Genomic DNA, 19,594 nt, shown 5'->3' on the forward strand with positions numbered 1-19,594 from the left:
ATTAAATAGTCAGCCGGAGACAATGTTTTAACCAACTCAGCTAACGTTAGCTTAATTAGCTAGCCGACAAAATGTCGGCATCTTGAAATGAGAAGCCTGCTTTTGTCTGCCTCTGTCTGAAATCAAGCAGCAATATGAATTGTGCGGTGTGAGAACTGAAAGCTTGACAGGTGTAGCAATATTAACTAAGCAAGGGGGGCGGGGCTCAGTGAATGGTCAATTACAGTAGCACTTTTTTTCTAATGTTAACTCATCACACAATTTCATCACCCAAAATCTCACGAAAACAAGACATTAGGAAAAACATCACATGCTGCTGTTAGAGTTGAAGATGTGCTTTGCATCAGTGGGGAGAGATACCACTACCCATTCAAAGGTTAGTTAAGGGTCTAATGCCTATGGGGGCCACCTAAGCTGAAATTGGCTTGATATTTTACAATATGCTGGCCATGGATCCGCCATATGGCACATCATATTATAGTAATTTAACGTAATTTAGCATTAACGTTATCTTTTACTGAAGTGTAAAATCTCAGCCTCTTTGATGAGTACCAGTCTGGCACTGAGCTTTTGAGCTACGTTTTACTTCAGGCTCAGATGTTCTAATACCCACTGCAACTATAATGATTTTCAACAGCTAACATTCCCAGTGTTAAACCCAAAATCAGAGTTCCCACTGCTCCCATTTTATAACACAGTTGTACTAGTGCTGGTATGATGACAATCTCCATGGTGACAGAAGTTTCTATTTTTGACCACTTTGAGTTTATAGCACCTATATAATGTACTGGAATGAAGGGTGTACCCTGCAGCACTTTAGACCAAACAATGGCTTTGTGATACATAAATCTAAAACTGACAGTCTTAATATAAGAATTGTAGAACAAAATGCCTTTACAGTACCTTGTAGCCCTGAGCGTTGTGGTTCCGGCTGAAGGGATAGAAAGCTCCCACCTGCATCCAGCGACGACATAACTCTTCACTGGAGTTGTCAAAGAATCCACAGATGTCAGCTCCGATCTGAAACACATGAGGGGATGACAGCTTGACATTTAGCCAAAACAGTATTACAGTACTACAGTATTTTTCTATTATTTTAAATGTTAAATTCAGTGTATTGGAATCCCACATTTGGCATGCCATTTTACAAACTCAGAGAAAAAGGGGTTGCTGTGGTTTCCAGTTGAAGATTGTACATTAAACTGAAATAAAATAAAGTAGCTCTGTGTATATTATAAATGTCAATCCAGGCACTGTCAGACAGACAACTGAATCTGAGGTCAACAAATCTCCTGCAGTAAAAATGTGATGATTGCTGGCCACATATTTGCCTTTCAAAATGTCTTTCTTGATGTCAGTTCAATTCAGTCAAGAGTTACTGGCAGACAGTAGATGTGGACAGTGATCTTTATTTACATTAATTGCACAATGGAGTCCAAGAAAGAGACTTCAGTCAAAGCCCAGTCCACAGAGACTGCTTGCTTTCTATTGTTTACTACTGGCCACATTTTACAACAGACTCAATGGGAGGGAATCGATCCAAATCCCATTTCTCCTGCTGTCTCTCTTTCTGTCTCTCTCTTGGTTTGTGTGTGTGTGTGTGTGTGTGTGTGCGCCAAAGAACTTAAAATCTGCTTGACACAGTCCCACCAGGATGTAGTTGGCATCTATAAGACCACCTGATGTGCACAGCTGGAGAAGTGTGTGTGTATTTGCGTGTGCGTTCGACTCCCTGTTGTTTTCTTACCGCTGTTTGGACTCGGTGTGCTAGGGATACACACATTCAAGTACACAGTACAGAGTACACCCGGGGTACTGACTAGTGGTGTGTTTTTTTCGAGTCTATGTTTTTGAACATAGTGGTGTTCCTGCAAAGAGAACCAGTGTTCTTCGAATCATTTTAATGGATCTCAATCCAGACACACTTTTTCTTGCCCGCCCCTCTGTCGTTATGCTTACGTGTTAACATAGAGCTCAATTAGCAGCTAAATCCTCTTTAAGAAGACAAAAGAAAGACAGTTCCGAATGCCAGAAGTACATGTTGACTGAACTGAAACGCATAATAAGAGCTACGACAGAGATTTGTTACAAGCTCTTTTTTGTGTGATACAAGCGTTCTACATACCTAATGGCATTTCTGTCTGTTTAATTAATACTATCTGAGGGGAATCTGAGCCTCAAGTGAAATGTGTCTGTGTCAATGGATATTTGCTCTGAAATGAACCAAACTGCATGGAGCGCTGGAGTTTTTCTGTTTCCAAAATGTATGGGCAATTTAAATCAAACAAAACATAACTTTTTCTTCTGCAAGTGTGCTATGACAGTATCAAAGTTGACAGGGCTACAACACAAAACTGCAAACAGCAACTTGAGTAAAAAGGCTTGAAATGAGGGCCAAATTAAAATGTTAACCCTGAAATGTATGATGTGATGTTTGAATCTGTAGCTCAAGTGAAACACTGAAAAGATTACTTCTTGCAGTCCTGTGAAGCCCTGTCATGGCAACCAGGTAGAACATGTTTTTTCCTGTCAACTTTACTTACTTTAAGCATAATACGCACAGTATTTGCCCTTCTGTGAAGGTTTGCTACTCACATAGGGAACCCCAAAGAGCCCAAACTCAAGCATGCCAGGGATGGCCCATTTTATGTCATTCCAGTTGGCAGCATTGTCCCCCAGCCAGTGACCCGAATATTTTCCCACACCTGGAAAGGAGGAGCGGGTCAACATCAGGGTACGGTTTCCTCCAAACACACGCTGCAGAGCTCTGTGGGATGGAGAGGAGGCAGCAAGGAGAGAAGCAGAAACAGAGGGGAAGATGGGGAGTGAGAGCGAGAGCGAGAGAGAAAGAGAGGTCATTAAGATAAAAAGGACAAAGGGACAGAGAGAGGAAGGGTGGTTCAAACGGCACAAGGGAGAAACAAATATCAAATAGATCATACACAAACACAGAGAAGAGCCAGATAGAGAGATATTAGATGGGGACAAAGCCAGAACTAGTAATACTTTTCCTTCCCCATTGTACATTATTATTTTGTTTGATGAGGGAAATCGAAGATGCATTGATTTCTATGACAATACAAAGCCCTGATGATGTTTACAAAATATGTCTCCTGCCAATAATACATTTCAATTAGTGGACAGAGGGAGAAAACAAAGGGGGGAGTGAGAAAGGAGACAAAAAGAGATGAGCTGGCTTTAATACCAAAGGAGTGAGTCAGCAAGTCGTCTTCAGAGGGCTTGTATGTCATGATCTCCAGTGCATATGTATGTGCCCATGTGTGTGACTATGTGTATGTAAGTATTATATTATATTTTCATTTTTGCATATATTATGTGTGTCTTTGTAATACTGTACCAGGAAGTGTCATAAGTGAAACAAGCTGCATTCATTTTGCAGTCAGTATATGTTGTCTACAATCTACAGAATCTACATGAATCTACATGAATATGAAAAGCCTTTCTCTTTGTATACATCCAAGTTGATCAGTGGGATGTCTCGCAACCAAATGTCATTACAACCTTTTAAGATTTTACTTTAATATTAAAAAAACATAAAAACAAATACATGTGCCATAATAATATCATTGTGAAAGAATATCTTCTTCTGCTTCTGCAGACACTGTACTAAGCAATCTTGAGGCTATATTTGGGAAAAATGTAATACCTGAAAGGTTAAAATGGCATTTTATTAAAATGCAATGATTTTTATTGGCATTTGAGGTATATCTGAAAGCATCTGGCAGTGATGAATCAGCATCAAATAACTGCACAATATCTCAATAAGTGGGGGAAAAAGATGAAGGAACCCTTGTAATACTGACGTGAGAAAAATAACCTATTGTTGGAAGTTAATTGTTATCAGTAGTTTGACAATTCATTTGTCTTGCTCAGGCATCATCTTTGCTACTTTTTGACTTTTAACCTCAACATATGATGTAGCTCTGCATCAAGGGATGTGCATTGCATTTGTTTAGTTTTATGGGGTGTTATTTTCCATCAGCCAAAAACCCATTAGTGCAGGTGTGTGCTGCTTTATAATTGATACAATTTCCCATACCATCACCATTAGTGCATATTAAAATTCTCGCAACTGACGCCAACTTTAGCCTTGTGTGAAATGACTAGCTGAGGGCTTTGAGACTATAGAAATTCCTGTACTAAGATAAATGTGACTGCAGGCTTTATACCCCATGTGACATTTAAGTGGTTTGTGTTTTTGTGCAGTACTTGCTCATGTGCCAGGCTTCCACGAATTTAGTCATCTGACTATCTTTACTGTACTATTTTGATTGTTTTTGAAGGGTGAATCTGATGTGTTCTGTTGAACCTCCTCTGCTACTCTCTTTTTCAAATTGCTCTGTGCTTGTTTGCGATTTTGAGATGGAAACAGAGATTAGCTACATGAATTTTAGACCCACCTCACTCATCACAATATCATCACTTGTATTATCGGTGTGGTACCCAAGCACAGTTGCAGAGGCAAGGCAAACTTTATGTAACATACTTTATGTAACTTGGTAGGCTTTAAAATCCATTAGCATAACCTGAATTTAGGATATACAAAGACTGGTGTTCCACCTGCATGCATGATGCACATTATGCATAGACATAGAAAGGGTTTATGGGTATAACAGACAATGTTTGTACTCAAGCAAGCATGTGTGCACTCAACGTGTATAGACATCCATGTGTTTCCCTAAAGTGATTACAGCAATATCAATGTATGAGTATTCTGCCTATATATCAATAAATGACGCATAAATCAGGTTAAATAAACTTTAACCTGCTTTATGCTTTATTAATTTCCGTATCTCAACGATTATATCCTATACTCACATTTATGCCTCTCTCTAGGTTTGTGTAAGTAATGGGCCCTTAAATAGTTTCAGCGCCAGACCCAGAGAAACTCATTCACTCACCCTGGGAGCCTGGCTCATTAAAATATATTTCTACACTTATCACATGGGATCCAACTTGCAAATGGTCTGCAAAAGTCACAGGCTGTGATTTAGTGGAGGGCATAAGTCACTGCACAGAACTGATAGATTTCTCCGTTGAACTTTTGCATGTCAGCTCCACAATTCTGTTCCAGGGCCATTTCTCAATAACCTCTGATTCTACACATGATTTTAAAGATTTTGTGTGTTACACCCATTTGACTTTACACAGTCTGCCAATGCCTCATTGCTCCAAAGGCAGCAAGCTGGCTTCCATAGCGCAAGCTGGCCAAACTCCTATAACTGATGGTAAATGCACTCACTTTTCAGTTGCCAGTACCATAGAGTAGCCATACAGACTGTGGACATCATAGTGGTTCCCCCAGGCCTGCTTGGCATCCATACACAGAGTCTTACTATACATCACCTCATCCAGAATCTCTGGGGGGGAGAAAAGATGAAGGAGGTAAAAAAGATGGGGTAAGGTGAGAGTAGGTATGGATTGAATATAAAATATAGGATGCAGTGAGGGAAGGAGAGAGATGAGAGGAAAAGAGGAAGCAGGGGAGAGAAAGAACGAGAGACATTGATATATACAGCAATAGGAAGTGGGAACAATGAGGAAATGAGAGACAGCAAGAGCAATGGAAGAAGAGGATGACTAAGGAGGAGTGCAATAAAAAGGTGGCATCAGGGGAGCATGCCTTTTCCAGTTATGATCATCCTGTCTGGGACACAGTTGGAATAAAGGACATGGCAGAAGAGTCATTTTCAAAATTCCTCACCAGGGACCCACTATTTTAGATGAGTTTTCCTCTGGACCTGAACTTACTTTATGAGCTATTGTGGCGAATTTATCAGCTTGTGCCCAGCATTTGGGCTTCAAGCTGCAAGCCTATGACATCCTCTATTTCTTTGTAGTAACTTTAGTGTAAACTGTAGATCTAACTGTTTTGAGACTCAACCATGTCTGTGAAGGAACACAGATATTTCTGGATATTAAAACCGTATAAGATTTTATGTATTTAAGTATTTAGTATGATTGTGGGTCAGAACATAGAAAAAAACATGTCTTACTTGGAGTGTAGGGAGGGTAGTTGAGGTTGTTATCAGCACAGCCCTTATTTGAGCCTTTCTTGAAATTAGCTACCTCATTCATGTCCTGCAAGTAAATCAGAGAACATTATTTGTTAAAACACAATTATATGTTTACTAATAACTAATCATTTGAACTAATATTTACAATTATTTAGGACATAACATAACAGTGGTGTGAATCCAAGATTCCTCCACTAAAGTAATAACATGCTGAAAAGGTGATTTATTCACATCCAAAACATTTGTTCCCCTAACAAACATTAGTAAAGTGACCTGGGTTAAGCCAAGGTGTTTGAAGTAAAATGTGAAATTGTGTGTACTGTAGCAAAGAGCCCCGAGTAATGAGTGAGCCAAATCCAAATTTTCAGCTGAGGAATCATTAACAGTATAATTTGAATTTGAGTCTGTTTTTTGTGTCTGTGTTTGGTGCTCTTTACTGGTGTTCAACCCACAGTGAAGTAATTGCCACCAAAAATCACAAAAATGTAAGCTCACCCTGCCCCTGTGCGCGTGTAATTGGCTGCAGAATAATGCTGGTTTCAGAATTTTGGTTTAGTGAACAGCTAGGCTAATCAGTGAATACACACCTTCATTTTACGTGTTTAAAATGGACTTACAATCCAGAGGGCATCATGTTTGATCTCCCTGGAGAATCGCTCATACTCATCAACCCACCAGTCAATGCAGTTTTGGCTGGTGTAGTCTGGAAATACAGTCTCTCCTGGCCACACCTGAGAGGGAGAGAATGTGAGATGGTATGTGTTTCTAAGCACTTTTTTAATACTTTTAGAATAAAACTCTGAGAACATTAGTTTGGCATTACTGTATGTTTTTTGACAGGACTTCATTAAAAATTGTACTAAAAAAAATAAATAATTAAATAAAAAAATGTATATATATATTTCTGTTTTAAAAGCATCAGAAACATGTCTTTAACCAGGCAAGAATCTAGCCTGCATGTAAACAACATGATGGGGTACGATCAGCTAAGATGGAGTAGGCGTAGTGAGCTCCACTGAGGCAAAATCTAGGCCTATGGAAATGTCAGAGAAACAGCTTAGAGATGTGGAAATGACAAAGAAAAGAGAACAGAAGAGAGATGAAGTAAGGGAGGGGGCGGGATTGATGAGAGAGAGATAGAGAGAGATGGCAAAGGAGAGAGGGGATAGAGAGACAGAAAAGTTCAGGGAGAAAACAGTGGAGAGGAGAAATCGATAATGCAATAGAAATCTCTAGATGTGACTGTGTGTTAGAAGTCGTCCTTAATGACATGTATTGAGAAAAATGATTAATCCACAGAGAAAGGAGATTTCGTGTCTCTTTTGCGGTGTGTGTGTGTGTGTGTGTGTGCATTTCTGTGTGAACCCTTCTATAGACCACACTAGATATTAAATCTCAAGGTTGCTCCACGCTAGCTATCTTTTACCTTTTACTTCCACTGCCAATAACTTCACAACCCAGTTTGTAGCAGACATGAAGACATGAATCATGCTTATGTACGCTCACGTGCCCACACGCACACCCACACACACACACACACACACACACACACACACACACACACACACACACACACAGATTTATAGGCAGATGTTTTTGGCAGGTGGTCAGAACTCCAAGGTCAGAGCTTATTGATAGTCCCTCACAGTTGCCATCATTCTTTTCCCAGTCATTTCTTCCTTCCTTTTAACTCCAGATTTTGTCTTTCTGACGTCTCCAGCTGCTTACTAATGCTGACACCTCAGTAAACACTTTCAGCAAATCTGCTGGCATTTGTAGCTGCATATCTCACTCCATCTTTATGCCTATTTGTCTGGTTTTATTGCTCTTCTGTGTGTCAGCCTGCCTATCTATGTCATTGCCTGTCTATCTTTTGTTATACCTGTCTCGATCTGTGCCTCTGCTCCAAAGTGTCTTTCTACCCTCCATCTTGTCTGTCCCTTTTTTTGTGTTTACTTGATAATCTGTCTTATAGTCTCTTGTCTCTCACTATGTCTGACTTCCTGTGTACCCCCCTGTCACTCTAACACTCAGGAAGACAGCCGGTCTGTCTCCCCTGTACATTACTCTCTAATCTATTATTTGTGACTGTCTGTCTGCCTGCACCTGCCTTTTCCTCTGCCCATGTTTCTGTCTGTCATTCCTACCTTTAAACCCACATAGACTCCTTTCTCTCCCTGCTGCTTTGTTTACTCTCATCCATTTTTTGCCTCTGTGCTCTGAACAGAAATGTTCATCTGTGTGAGTGAGGTCTTGCTATGATTTTACTTGCACACTGAAACATATGGGCCACCAGGAAAAGCTTTTATCCTTATCTTTGCGAGCAATTAGCTGTCTTAAAAGCAAAATAAATACAAGCCTGTCGCTGTATCTCCTTTATCAGTGAAACAGCTACCGCAAAGGTCATTCTGCAAAGACCCCACTGTTTTCATAACCAGGACACATACTTTTATATGAAAATAACATAGAATCAATTCTAATCACACACATGCGTGCACAGACATAAAGCACAAACAACCAAGAACAACTTCTCATTTAGAGAAATGGATAGACATAGATGAACACACAGACAGACTTTATATTTTTCTCTCTCTGTCTCTCCGACATACGCACACACACTCACTTGCACACCTAATCTGTGATGCAGTGATGCAGAACGTTTTAAGATTAAACACTAATGCGGAATCAATGCATATGTTTGACCTGTTATAAACAGCATGAAAAAGCGATTAGCTGAGGGACTGGGCCTAATCGTGTGCGTAATCAAAAGCAACACTATAAAAGCATGGAAGCAACAGACTTTTACCCCCCACCTTCACCCCTCTCTGCAGGGGAGAGCTTTTAAAACATGTGCTCTGTGGGGGAAAGGGATCAAAAATAACATACTGGAGACTTTAACTTCCATTAGGGAATAATATGGTTTGATGGAGACTGTGGAGAGCCAGTCACACATAGACGTGCATACACACAGCAAATACATATATTTATGCTATTATATTATATACATATATGTTTATGGTATTATTACATGGTATATTGTATAATACAAAGGCTTGAATACTCAATGGCATGTAACAGACCTGTGCAGATGGATTTCTGTGAGTCATGGAATATGCAAGGTCCTACATACATTCAACAGGTATCTAGCCAACATTATATATAATGTTGCTCAGATCATGCTGCGTCTTCGATGGCTTATTCATGCTTCTCACGTCTCATTCTTCCTCATCCTATTAATGGTTGAGCAGGCTCAAATCCTTGTATTGCGTAGATTATTGGAATTTTATTTAATCCTGGAATCATCTTTAGCATCAATTTCAAAACAGCTAGACTTTGACCTTCAGCAACAACTTTGTACAATACATGGCTCAGTTGTGCTTAGGGCCAAACGTGTGCCAAAAAAAACAAAACACTTCCATTCCAAAAACTGGTATGGAAGCATGGAGCGATGATGTTACTACTCTACAGACTCTAGAGTGTCTGCATGCCACTGTTATAAAATATACAACATATATAACAGGTTAGGTTGGTTATGGTTAGAACATGTAGATAATCACAATTATTCCCTAACAGTGACATGCAGACACTCTAAACATATCTTAGATTAACCATATTGTAGTTGCCATGCACAACTATAACTTATACCTTTTGCTTTACAGCATATGAATGTATAATAATATATAATGGCTAACACCTGACCCATGCAGGACTTTTTCACAACCTGATGACCTGAATATCACTGTGACTAGCCATTTACAAAAGATGCAGATGTGGGACATACGTAGGATGGAAGCTTGGTGTTAAAGAGGCATTACCATCTGGAGGAGGGAAATCTTTTCTTGAATGGAGTATCTAATTAAGGGGCCACTAAGTGTATTGTTTCATCTGTATGCATGTTTCAATTATCTTTTGCACCCAAATGCAGCTCACCTCTCCTAACAGAGGAGTTTTACCATCTGATTCAGTGACCCAGGCATTCTTCTCAGTCCCACGGTCGTAGGAGTCATATGAAGCATCCCCTACCCTCTTACTTGTAGCTACTGCAGGGTCCTGGGGACAGAGGAATACACTTATAAGAATATGAAGGAACAGAAATGCTTTTTCAAATTAACTGTCAATGAAGAACAGTCATTTGGTGCATATACTGCAAACTACATAGCATGGCTGCCTATACGTTTTGAAATTGCTATATTAGAAATTTTCACTGGTTAGTTGGTGTAAATGACTCGTATAAAAACCAGCATAATTTTGGATCATGTTTAAGTGACACATGATAATTTTGCAGCGTTCTGGGTTTTATGTCAGAAACTATAAAAGATAAATTGGAAGTGGCACTTTGAACTCTCACTGGGTAAGCTGATCGTTAATGGAGTCAGTGATTTGACCTGGAGTTTACTTTTACATGACAGCAAGCTCCTACAGTTAAAATATTCTTTGTTGTTAAACTTCATTATATAATATATTAACCTAACATCACAGCACCAACATTTGTCCAGTAATACACAAATAAGATTACTTCTCAATAATCAAATAGGACTCAGAAATTCAAGGTAAATTGTTGTGTAGTTGCACAGGGATGTTTAAAGGTTCAACTTACTGTTAACGTGTCAAATACACAAATTGCTTTATTCACAGTGAAGTACTTCTCACCAGGATGAGGATGTATCTCTGTCCATTTTCATGAAGATAGTCGGCAAACTGAGGCAGCTCGCTGAACTTGACTTTGTCGTAAGTGAAATCTTTCTTATCCTCCATGTAGTCAATGTCTGTGTACTGAATGTCCTGCATGGGAAGAAGAAAATGCAACACCTGTTAATGCAGTTCAGAGACAAAAAAGGATTCCAAATTCAGAAATTTCTGTGTATAACTGGACACATCCACTCAAAATTCAGCATCTTCAATATGACTTGAATGCATCCTCCTAACACAGTATATTCCCATCCCAGCATTGCTAATAAACACACTGTTAAGCATTTGCACTGTGGGCCTCACTGCAAAAATAAGTAAATAAATAAATAAATAAAAACCTAAACTAACTAACTGTTAGCTTGTCTGTTGACCTGCCTGCCTTTGCTGGAGTTGGAGACCTGATGTGAGGGCAAATAACGTGGTTAATGTGCTGCTAAACCTTGGGAGGACAATGTGAATGTTAACACGGTTTTTTTTTTGGTTTTTTTTGGTCACTCTCTGTCTATCTGTTGTCTGCCAAAATCTACTTCATATCGATAGAGCAGATGGTTTGGAAGGCTCTGCCAGATCCTTCCTCTAATGGTAATCAGCTCCAGACATATTAGGGAGAATGTGATAATGCCCTCTGTGGTCTATCTAATGGTTATCAAATATGTCCCTGAGTACAGCAGGAGAGGAAGCAGCTGCATCCTAATGTCTTTGGATATGAAAGAGAGATTGGAGATTATCAGAGTGAAATATTGAGATGGGTTAGACATTTGTTTGTATCTCATCTTTAAATAAGACAGAGTTCAAACCACGTCGTTGATTGGTGCAGGCTTTGCTGAGTTGTGATACAGCTGAAGTGTTTTATGGGGACATGTAAAGATAAGGATTAGGAGTTTACTTTAGCAATTAAGGAATAGAAAGTACATGAAACATCCATGCTCTGTGTGGAAAGGACTTCTTATAGTTACTAGTGGCAGGCCCGGATGAAGATTAGCAGTGAGGCTCATTCCCAAGGAAATGTCAACCAGGACTGGTATTTATCAAGTGTCTCAGAAGGGAAGAGGTGTTGGAGTAGTTTTAACATTCAGATCAGGATGAATGAGATAATGAAGGGAAATCGGTTTATTGATCTTCGATCAGTGCTAACATTCAGTGATGCTTGAAAAATAGTTGTCCCGGGATTGAACCTATAGAGCCCAGCAGACTCTCCATTATTTGACAGAAAGCTGGATTACCCCGTCTAAGCTAAAGGCCATCCCTATCACTCTCACTGTCTGTCCAACTCTTTCTTCAACCTTCATATCACGTCTTCACAGATAGTGTAGTGGTTAAGGCTCTTTCCTCTGGAACCACACAGTAGTGCATGAACGGTTCAAATTTAACAAGGGGTGCACAAGGTGAAGTATTGATTTCCTTCACCCCCCTCCAATCCTGTACAGATGAATAAAGAAATCCCCCACTGCACAAACTATGCACTGTCACAACATGATTTTAGACAGTTGGTCTTTGAAGTGCATATTTTGCCTTAAAAAAGTATGATCCTCCTTAAAATGTCTCTCAGCATTTAACATCTGAATTCAAATTAAAAGACCTGCCTCTGTTTTGTGCCCAATTTGCATTTCCAGCTTTGCAATGAAAATCAATGACTGAAATGCAAAAGACAGGCCAATATTAAGAAAACCATGTCGCATGTTTTCATTTCCCAGACTTGTCCTCTGAAATCTCATGCTTCTGATACTTGGTGGATACTGGGTGGATTTTGTCACGTAGTTTCTCAGTAACAGATTACCTATTTCTTTTTGTCACGGCATCAGAGTTGTACGAATGGACCGGAGAACTTGCAAAACCACCTTACACCCAGTCTGATATGAGTTTATTGTGCATTTTTATTGTGATAATAAACGCTGCGCAAACAAAATGTGACAGTAATTGATACGCTTGAGATTTACAACATAGAGCGGAGATATTGAGTGTGAACGTGACAAACACGTGAAGGCATTTATGCACCTGAAATCCATGACATATCATGGATAGTAATATATGATATTTGTAAAAACAGTTATTTCCCATTTTTATCGCACAAAATCACAGACTGCAGTGGTGGCAGCAATAGCCTTGATGGTAATTATAGATAGGCTTGAAGACAAACAGATCGTCAGACACAGTGCATATAGACAGCCTAAAAAATAAAAAGAAAGAAAAGCAAGCAGACAGGATCTTACATATGGGAGGCTAACTGCACGATTCCTCTCCACTGTTTTCTTGACCTCACTCAGGCTGCCGTAATCCCACCGAGAAAGCTGGAAACCCAATGACCAGTAGGGAGGAATGACAGGCCTGCCAATGAGCTGAACAACACAATTGAACATATTGTTAATGCAATTACTGCACCAAGGCAACTCACAAACCACTTTTGCACAACAGACTTGCCCAGAAAAAAAAGTAAATATTTGTGCCTCACCACAAGGAACTCCTGCACCACTTGTTCTGGTGTGTCTCCAAAGAGAATGTAGAAGTCAAGGACTCCTCCAATCGTTCTGTAGGTCACAGCAGGAGCGGGCTGCAAAGTCACCTCTGAAAAAGGACACCAGAGGTGGAAACACTGCTAACTTAATCCTAATACCATTCTTAACTATAAATCATAACCCTAAAATGCCCTCTCAAACAGTCGCAAACCAGCAATACCTATAATTTGAGAGTTTTCCTCATTTTTTTTTATACTTTGAAGACTTTTGGTTCACACATAAACACCCATCATCTATATATCCGTCAAGACAATCCATGAGAGGCAAAAAAAAACAGTATGTAAGGAGACTATAGACGTGAGCAAGAGAAACATGTCAGCGGGCACTCCCATTGCTTTCAGTCATCTCCTTCATAGAATAAAACAACAGTATATCCATTTGTGTTAGGAGGATGAGGCATAACTGATGGCTCATGTGCCCTTGAACCATTTTGAATTCTTTTTTATGTCCACATGTAATTCTTTGGCCGTTATCTACCTTTGTTATCTATTCTACTTTTTTTTAACACACTGCTGCCTTTTCAAAATATTATAACTGTACATGGATGCATTTGTGGTTTTGTGTGTGTTTTTATCTTTACCCATAGCATTGCTGTTCATGAGAAAGACCCCAAATGACTTTCCACTCTCATCTTCCAGACAGAGGAAGAAGGGATAGTGTCCATAGAGGTTATGGGTTCCCTGCAGGGATGACATAGGGAGATAGAAGGATGAAGGGACTTAGAGAAGAGGTGTGAGGCACAGGAGGGACGTGGGAGACTTATTGAAGCTGAGGGGGTGACTCCACTCCCTAATCAGCTTACGAGGCATTCAATTATAAGCCCTTTGGGAAGGAGAATACACATGTTGGGAGCACATGTAAACATGCCACTTACATGCACACACACACACACACACACACACACACACACACACCATAGGTTGACCTTTCAAGTGTAGGCCTTAAAGCACACAATATGTCATTGCATCATAGAGATCGATGTATGTATAGATGTGTTGCAATGTGTATGTACATGTGCATGCACAAGTGTGGCTTAAACCATGCATATGTATATCATTAAAAAGTGATTTGTTCATTTAAGATCTTATCCTGCTGTGTGTGTGTGTGTGTGTGTGTGTGTGTGTGTGTGTGTGTGTGTGTGTGTGTGTGTGTGTGTGTGTGTGTGTGTGTGCGTGCCTGTGCGTGTGTTTGTGTGTCTGTGTTTGTACTCCTCACCCCGTTAGGGAAAGCGTCTCTGGTGAAAATGGGCCAGGTTTTCCAGTTTGTGTCATGGCGATACTGTCTATGTACATGCTCTCCAAGGCCATAAATATTATGGGATGGAAGCTTAGCAGAAAGCTGTAGGTACTGGTCTGCAAACACCAGTGGGGCCATTGTAGTGTCAAACCTGAGTTTATTTAAAAAAACAAAAGAGAACAGTAGATAATGACAAAACAACGGTTCACCACTGGGAAGTGAGAAGACAGACTGATGTGAGAAAGAGCAAAAAAAGAAAAAAAGAGAGAGCAGGTGAGAGAGAAAATGTGAGAGACGAGGAAGCAAGAAAGAGAGTGAGATGCAGCGAGAAGAGAGTGGGAGTGGGAACGAGACAAAGACGCATGGAGGAGTTGAGTTGTAGAAAGAAAAACCAGGGAGAAGACAGACCATCCCATCAACTCTAATAAGCCCTCTGGGTAGCATTTCTCTAGCCTTCAAAACAAGACGTACACTGGTAGTTGAAATACTAAGCCTGCTCTAGCTGCATACAGTTGCCAAAACAAAGCTCTATAGTATGTAGAATATACAAGTAAAGGTTGTAAATGCAGTAAATATACATTGTTATTGAATAGTCATGACAACATATGCATGCACACACAGAAACACCCAAATAGACATAAATAATGACTATTTACATTAGTCTTTAAACATATGACATGTCTGTCACTGTCAGTTTGAGTCAATAGGATGACTAGGAGTGGCTACATTTGTGTTAAATGAATATGTCTGTTTACAAGTAGCTTTTATTACGAGAAGAGAACTCCCACACACCAGCCAGACAGGTCAAAGAGCAGAATGATGAGTATATTTACTCCAATTATTGGCATGGGAAACAGATGTTAACATTGCCAAAGCATGTGTAAAATAGAAACATACATAAAAAGAAGAATTGTGATATTAAAATATATACAGATAAGTAAGATAGGATAATAATAAATTGTAGACTTGCAGTTAAAATACAAATACTAAAAGTGAAAACTAGTATTTTTAATTTTGAGAGGTCATTTAGCGCTTTGAAATTTGAGATTACAGAGTTGAACTTGTTAAAGTCTCTCTCTATCAATGATGAACAATGAACATTATGGTACGAAAAGTAAATGTATAAACCCTGTTATCTCTCTAATTTATGGACTTGGTCAATTGTTGCTCATGTGACTATCAAATAGTTATAAAAACAGTGAATGCAATATAGCTCTTGAAAATTATAACTGCCAAAGCAGAAACAGATTTTCAGATTTTGTTTCTGTTGTTGTGTTCACTGTCTGACTTGTACTCCTTGTCGAAAATGAGTCTGAAAAAAGAAAGGCCACTTAAAACAACTAAAGAAAAAAAATCACTTGTGAGCATAATAATACAATGAAACTATTAAATTAATAAAACATAATGAAAAGTGTTGAGCAGTTGTATGCATTTAGCTGCTACCACCTGTTATTATTTTCCTGTAATAGGTTAAATATGATTAAGCCACTTAAAAAGTACTCCTTCAATAGAACAGTCCTACTTATAAATGCTGGTATTCTGATTAAGTGCTAGTGAACACTTTACAAAGGACCTGTAAAATGTTCATTTCATTTCAACATTTCATTTCTTGGTGTGGGTGTTAATATGTGTTTTTGTATTCCTGTGATCTGGAAGAAACTATTGTACTAACCTCAAAAGTTAAGTACGTTTCTGTGGCTATCCTTCCCTAAAAGGTTATGTTGAGTATAATGCAGAGAAGAAAATTTTCCCCTTTGGAATTAATAAAATATAATCTTAACAATAAAGGAAACCTAAATTCTGACTTGTTGCCTGAATACACCGCAAAACACAGTTTTGAGTGGTAATGGTGATTCACATGACACAAAGACATTTATGAGAGCAAAAGAAAGTTAGAGAGATTTAACTACTAAATAGCTGCTAATCTGCAGAGCAATCTCACTGCTTCTAGTTGAAGGTCATGTGCAGTGTTGAGAAAGACAAAGCTGCTCGATACACCAGTAAGTGATATGTTGAGACAAGCCAAAGGTTGTCATTTGATATACGAACATTTCACAATGACAATAAAATACTTCAGTGACAAACACTGAACTCAGAATTGGAATACATGGACAGAAAGCAAGTATAATTGCCGCTAAATGTTTGTATATATAATATTTGTAATATATAAGTCTTTCAATGGAGAAGCTTTGGCTTTCACCTTCCCATAAAAGAAACATCTGAGTCTAAAGATAAAAGATTGATAAATGTTTGCCTTGCAGGAAAAATTGACATGCACCCTAAATGGTAATCAGGTCTCATTCACAACAACAGAACGTGTAAAACACCATTAGCATATGAAGTCATGGTTATGGTATGTGCAGCACATCCTAGTCATAATAAATATGAGGGTTTTTGTGCCCTCAGATGCCCTATTTGTCACAAAGTGCCATTTTCTATATAGCATTGACGATAATAATGGTTTAATGCCTTTTGTATGTTTTATAGGAAGTGTGTGTGTGTGCAGCTCTGAGGGGTAATTGATCAGTGTTGTCACCCAGGGCTCACCAAGTGGCCTGAATTGACATGAACATAATTACTTGTTGTTGTGGGAAATCATCGTAACATGGGAAGGTGTTTACATGTCATTATGTGGAAATTATGAGATTATGTGGAGCACAGACAACCTGTGAGGATTTCTGACATAATTGCATCAAATAACATACAAAGAATCAACGTAAATCTATTGACAACTGTCAATTCTCAATTCTGCAAGGTGATTGTGAGAATACTGTGAAAACAACTGTAAGACAGAAGCAAGACGTGAGACACCAAATCATATATTCAACAGCTCAGCTTATAATATTTTTGGGCACTTACTGTATTTTGCCTCCAGAATTAAGTCTACTGTGAACATAGCTTGCAGCATCATCTTAATAATATTCACCACAATCTCCTGCTACAATATATGCTTCAACTAGGGGAGTGCCCACATCCCTCTCTACAGGTGCAGCCATACATTAGTACCCTACGTGTATGTAGTAAATTACAATACATAGCAAATGTACATAATGTCATTTTGCTGAAAACATGCAGTATGCATAGTCTGCTGTTTATTGTAATTCCTTCATATTCCACATGGCAAACAATGCAATATTGTAGTTCTTCCCCATCCAACGCAAACACATACACAATGAACCCCCCCACACACACACACATACTGAGCACTCACAGGACTTTTTTGTTCTCCTTCCTGCGCACAGTAAGGCCAAAGGGGTTGTTTGTCATCTCCAGTGTGTTGCTGATGGGGCTGGATGGGTCACTGTTGAGGCTGCTGATGTGCTCATGGGGGACCTCGAACCTCTGCCTGTGGGCATCATAGATCTGAGGAGAGGAAACAACCATACAGGCAATGTGAGCGTGGCCTCATATCTCACGGTCATGTTCGTACTTTGTTTTGCATATCGCTATTTCTGTCCTCATTTGTTCTCTACAGCATTCGTGTTAAACATGCTTTGATAAAAACTGCTTTTAAAATTAATTTGACTGAACTAGTTTTATCTCACAATGTCCTCTGTTGCTGTTAAAGTGTGTGTTTGTGTGTGTGTGTGTGAGAGAGAGAGAGAGAGAGACAGACAGAGAGAGAGAGAGAGAGAGAGAGAGAGAGAGAGAGAGAGAATTTGGGTGCAAGCAAAAAAAAGGTGTTTAACAGAAAGAGGAGGGAGAGAGAGATAGTGTCTGGCAGTGTGTACCTTAAATCGGAGTCGATTGTTTGACTCCATTTCTGCGTGAAATGACAGCTCTTGTATATCAGCCCCAAATAAAGAAGGAGAGGCCATTCTCTTCAGCTGGGCTTTCATGACTGCAAAATTAAACACATGGCAATAGGAGGTTAAAGGTTATAATACAGTAAAAATATTTACAAATAACACAAATGACACAAAAATAGTACTACTGTTGTGGGACTACAGTGGTACTACTAGTATAGTCGTTATTTTAGTCAAAGCACAAAACAAGTCGGCAAAGATGACAATCTGTTTTTTCTACACTCTCCAGTTCATTCACTAAAATTGTACATAAAACTAAGTCAGCACTGTAGTTTTAGGCATCGTGATGATTTCCTTAATTTTGGGATTTAAAGGAATTTTATGACATTTAGGGAAATAAGTGTATTCACTTTCTTGCTGAGAGTTAGATGAGAAGATTGATACTACTCACATGTCTGTGCAGTAAATATGATGTTAACGCCAGCAGTGGGTTAGCTTATGTTAGCACAAAGACTGGAAGTAGTAAAACAGCCAGCCTGGTCCAACGGTAACAAAATCCGCTTTGATCACGTTATAAAGGTCACTAATTTACATGTTATATCTTGTTTGTTTAATATTATAAAGAATACGGTCTAGACTTGCTCTATCGGAAAAGTGCAATGAGATAACTTATTTTTATGAATTGGGCTATGTAGATAAATTGAATTGAAAGTTCATCCGTCAGAAACCTGTGTAAAATCGACACATTGTGGTTTTACAGGTGATTATGTCCTAGACTATTTCTTATCTGGGGACGGGAACTTCCTGGAAACTCTGCTTGTTACCTGGCTACGTCATGATGACGACAAGAATCCCAGGAAGTCAAACTATTTCTTAAATACTTACGAAACATCTCTGACACAATTCTGACCAATATTCTGTATTAATATTCAAGAGGCCTTAAATGTGAGTGGTCTATTCACACTATGCCTCACTGACATCCAAGCTCTAGAGAATAATTGTTGGGTGAGCTGGGCGCCAACAGCATTAGTTATTCGGGCAACATAAGTGGATTAAAAAAATAAAACATTTAATCATAACATGACAAATACCTTTTCCCTACAATGATGAGTGATGAGTGCAACAATAAAAACAAACTGCAACAGTCCTTCATTTGAGAACTCCACATAAAGTGCATCAGGTGAACTGGGATGGGATGGGAATCCATTCAAACACAGATGTATTCCCAGGTTATTCGTTTACCAGTAAGATCAAAGGGTGCAATATGCTTACAGAGTCCTCAGTTGCCTCTGAGGTAAATGGAGGTAATTTGCATAGTAGCCTTGAGCGATACCATGGCAGAATGCATGTAAAAATATTTGAAGACAGTTAA

At 39.1% G+C, this 19,594-nt stretch overlaps 1 protein-coding gene across 2 annotated transcripts in view; it reads right to left on the reverse strand.

Moving 5' to 3' along the window:
- Positions 1-19,594, reverse strand: part of si (sucrase-isomaltase (alpha-glucosidase)) — a 72,322-nt gene that overhangs the window by 47,194 nt on the left and 5,534 nt on the right. For both annotated transcript variants that reach the window (XM_044202952.1, XM_044202953.1), the window contains exons 5-17: positions 18,208-18,317; positions 17,688-17,839; positions 14,456-14,627; positions 13,821-13,920; positions 13,177-13,289; positions 12,938-13,063; positions 10,689-10,820; positions 9,969-10,088; positions 6,656-6,769; positions 6,018-6,102; positions 5,264-5,381; positions 2,596-2,767; positions 904-1,020 (exon numbers count right to left, since the gene is read on the reverse strand). In XM_044202952.1, the coding sequence (XP_044058887.1) occupies positions 904-1,020; positions 2,596-2,767; positions 5,264-5,381; positions 6,018-6,102; positions 6,656-6,769; positions 9,969-10,088; positions 10,689-10,820; positions 12,938-13,063; positions 13,177-13,289; positions 13,821-13,920; positions 14,456-14,627; positions 17,688-17,839; positions 18,208-18,317 (1,631 nt within the window). The remainder of the gene's footprint in view (positions 1-903; positions 1,021-2,595; positions 2,768-5,263; positions 5,382-6,017; positions 6,103-6,655; positions 6,770-9,968; positions 10,089-10,688; positions 10,821-12,937; positions 13,064-13,176; positions 13,290-13,820; positions 13,921-14,455; positions 14,628-17,687; positions 17,840-18,207; positions 18,318-19,594) is intronic.

The sequence above is a fragment of the Siniperca chuatsi genome, linkage group LG7 (assembly GCF_020085105.1).
Source record: "Siniperca chuatsi isolate FFG_IHB_CAS linkage group LG7, ASM2008510v1, whole genome shotgun sequence".
NCBI lineage: Eukaryota > Metazoa > Chordata > Actinopteri > Centrarchiformes > Sinipercidae > Siniperca > Siniperca chuatsi.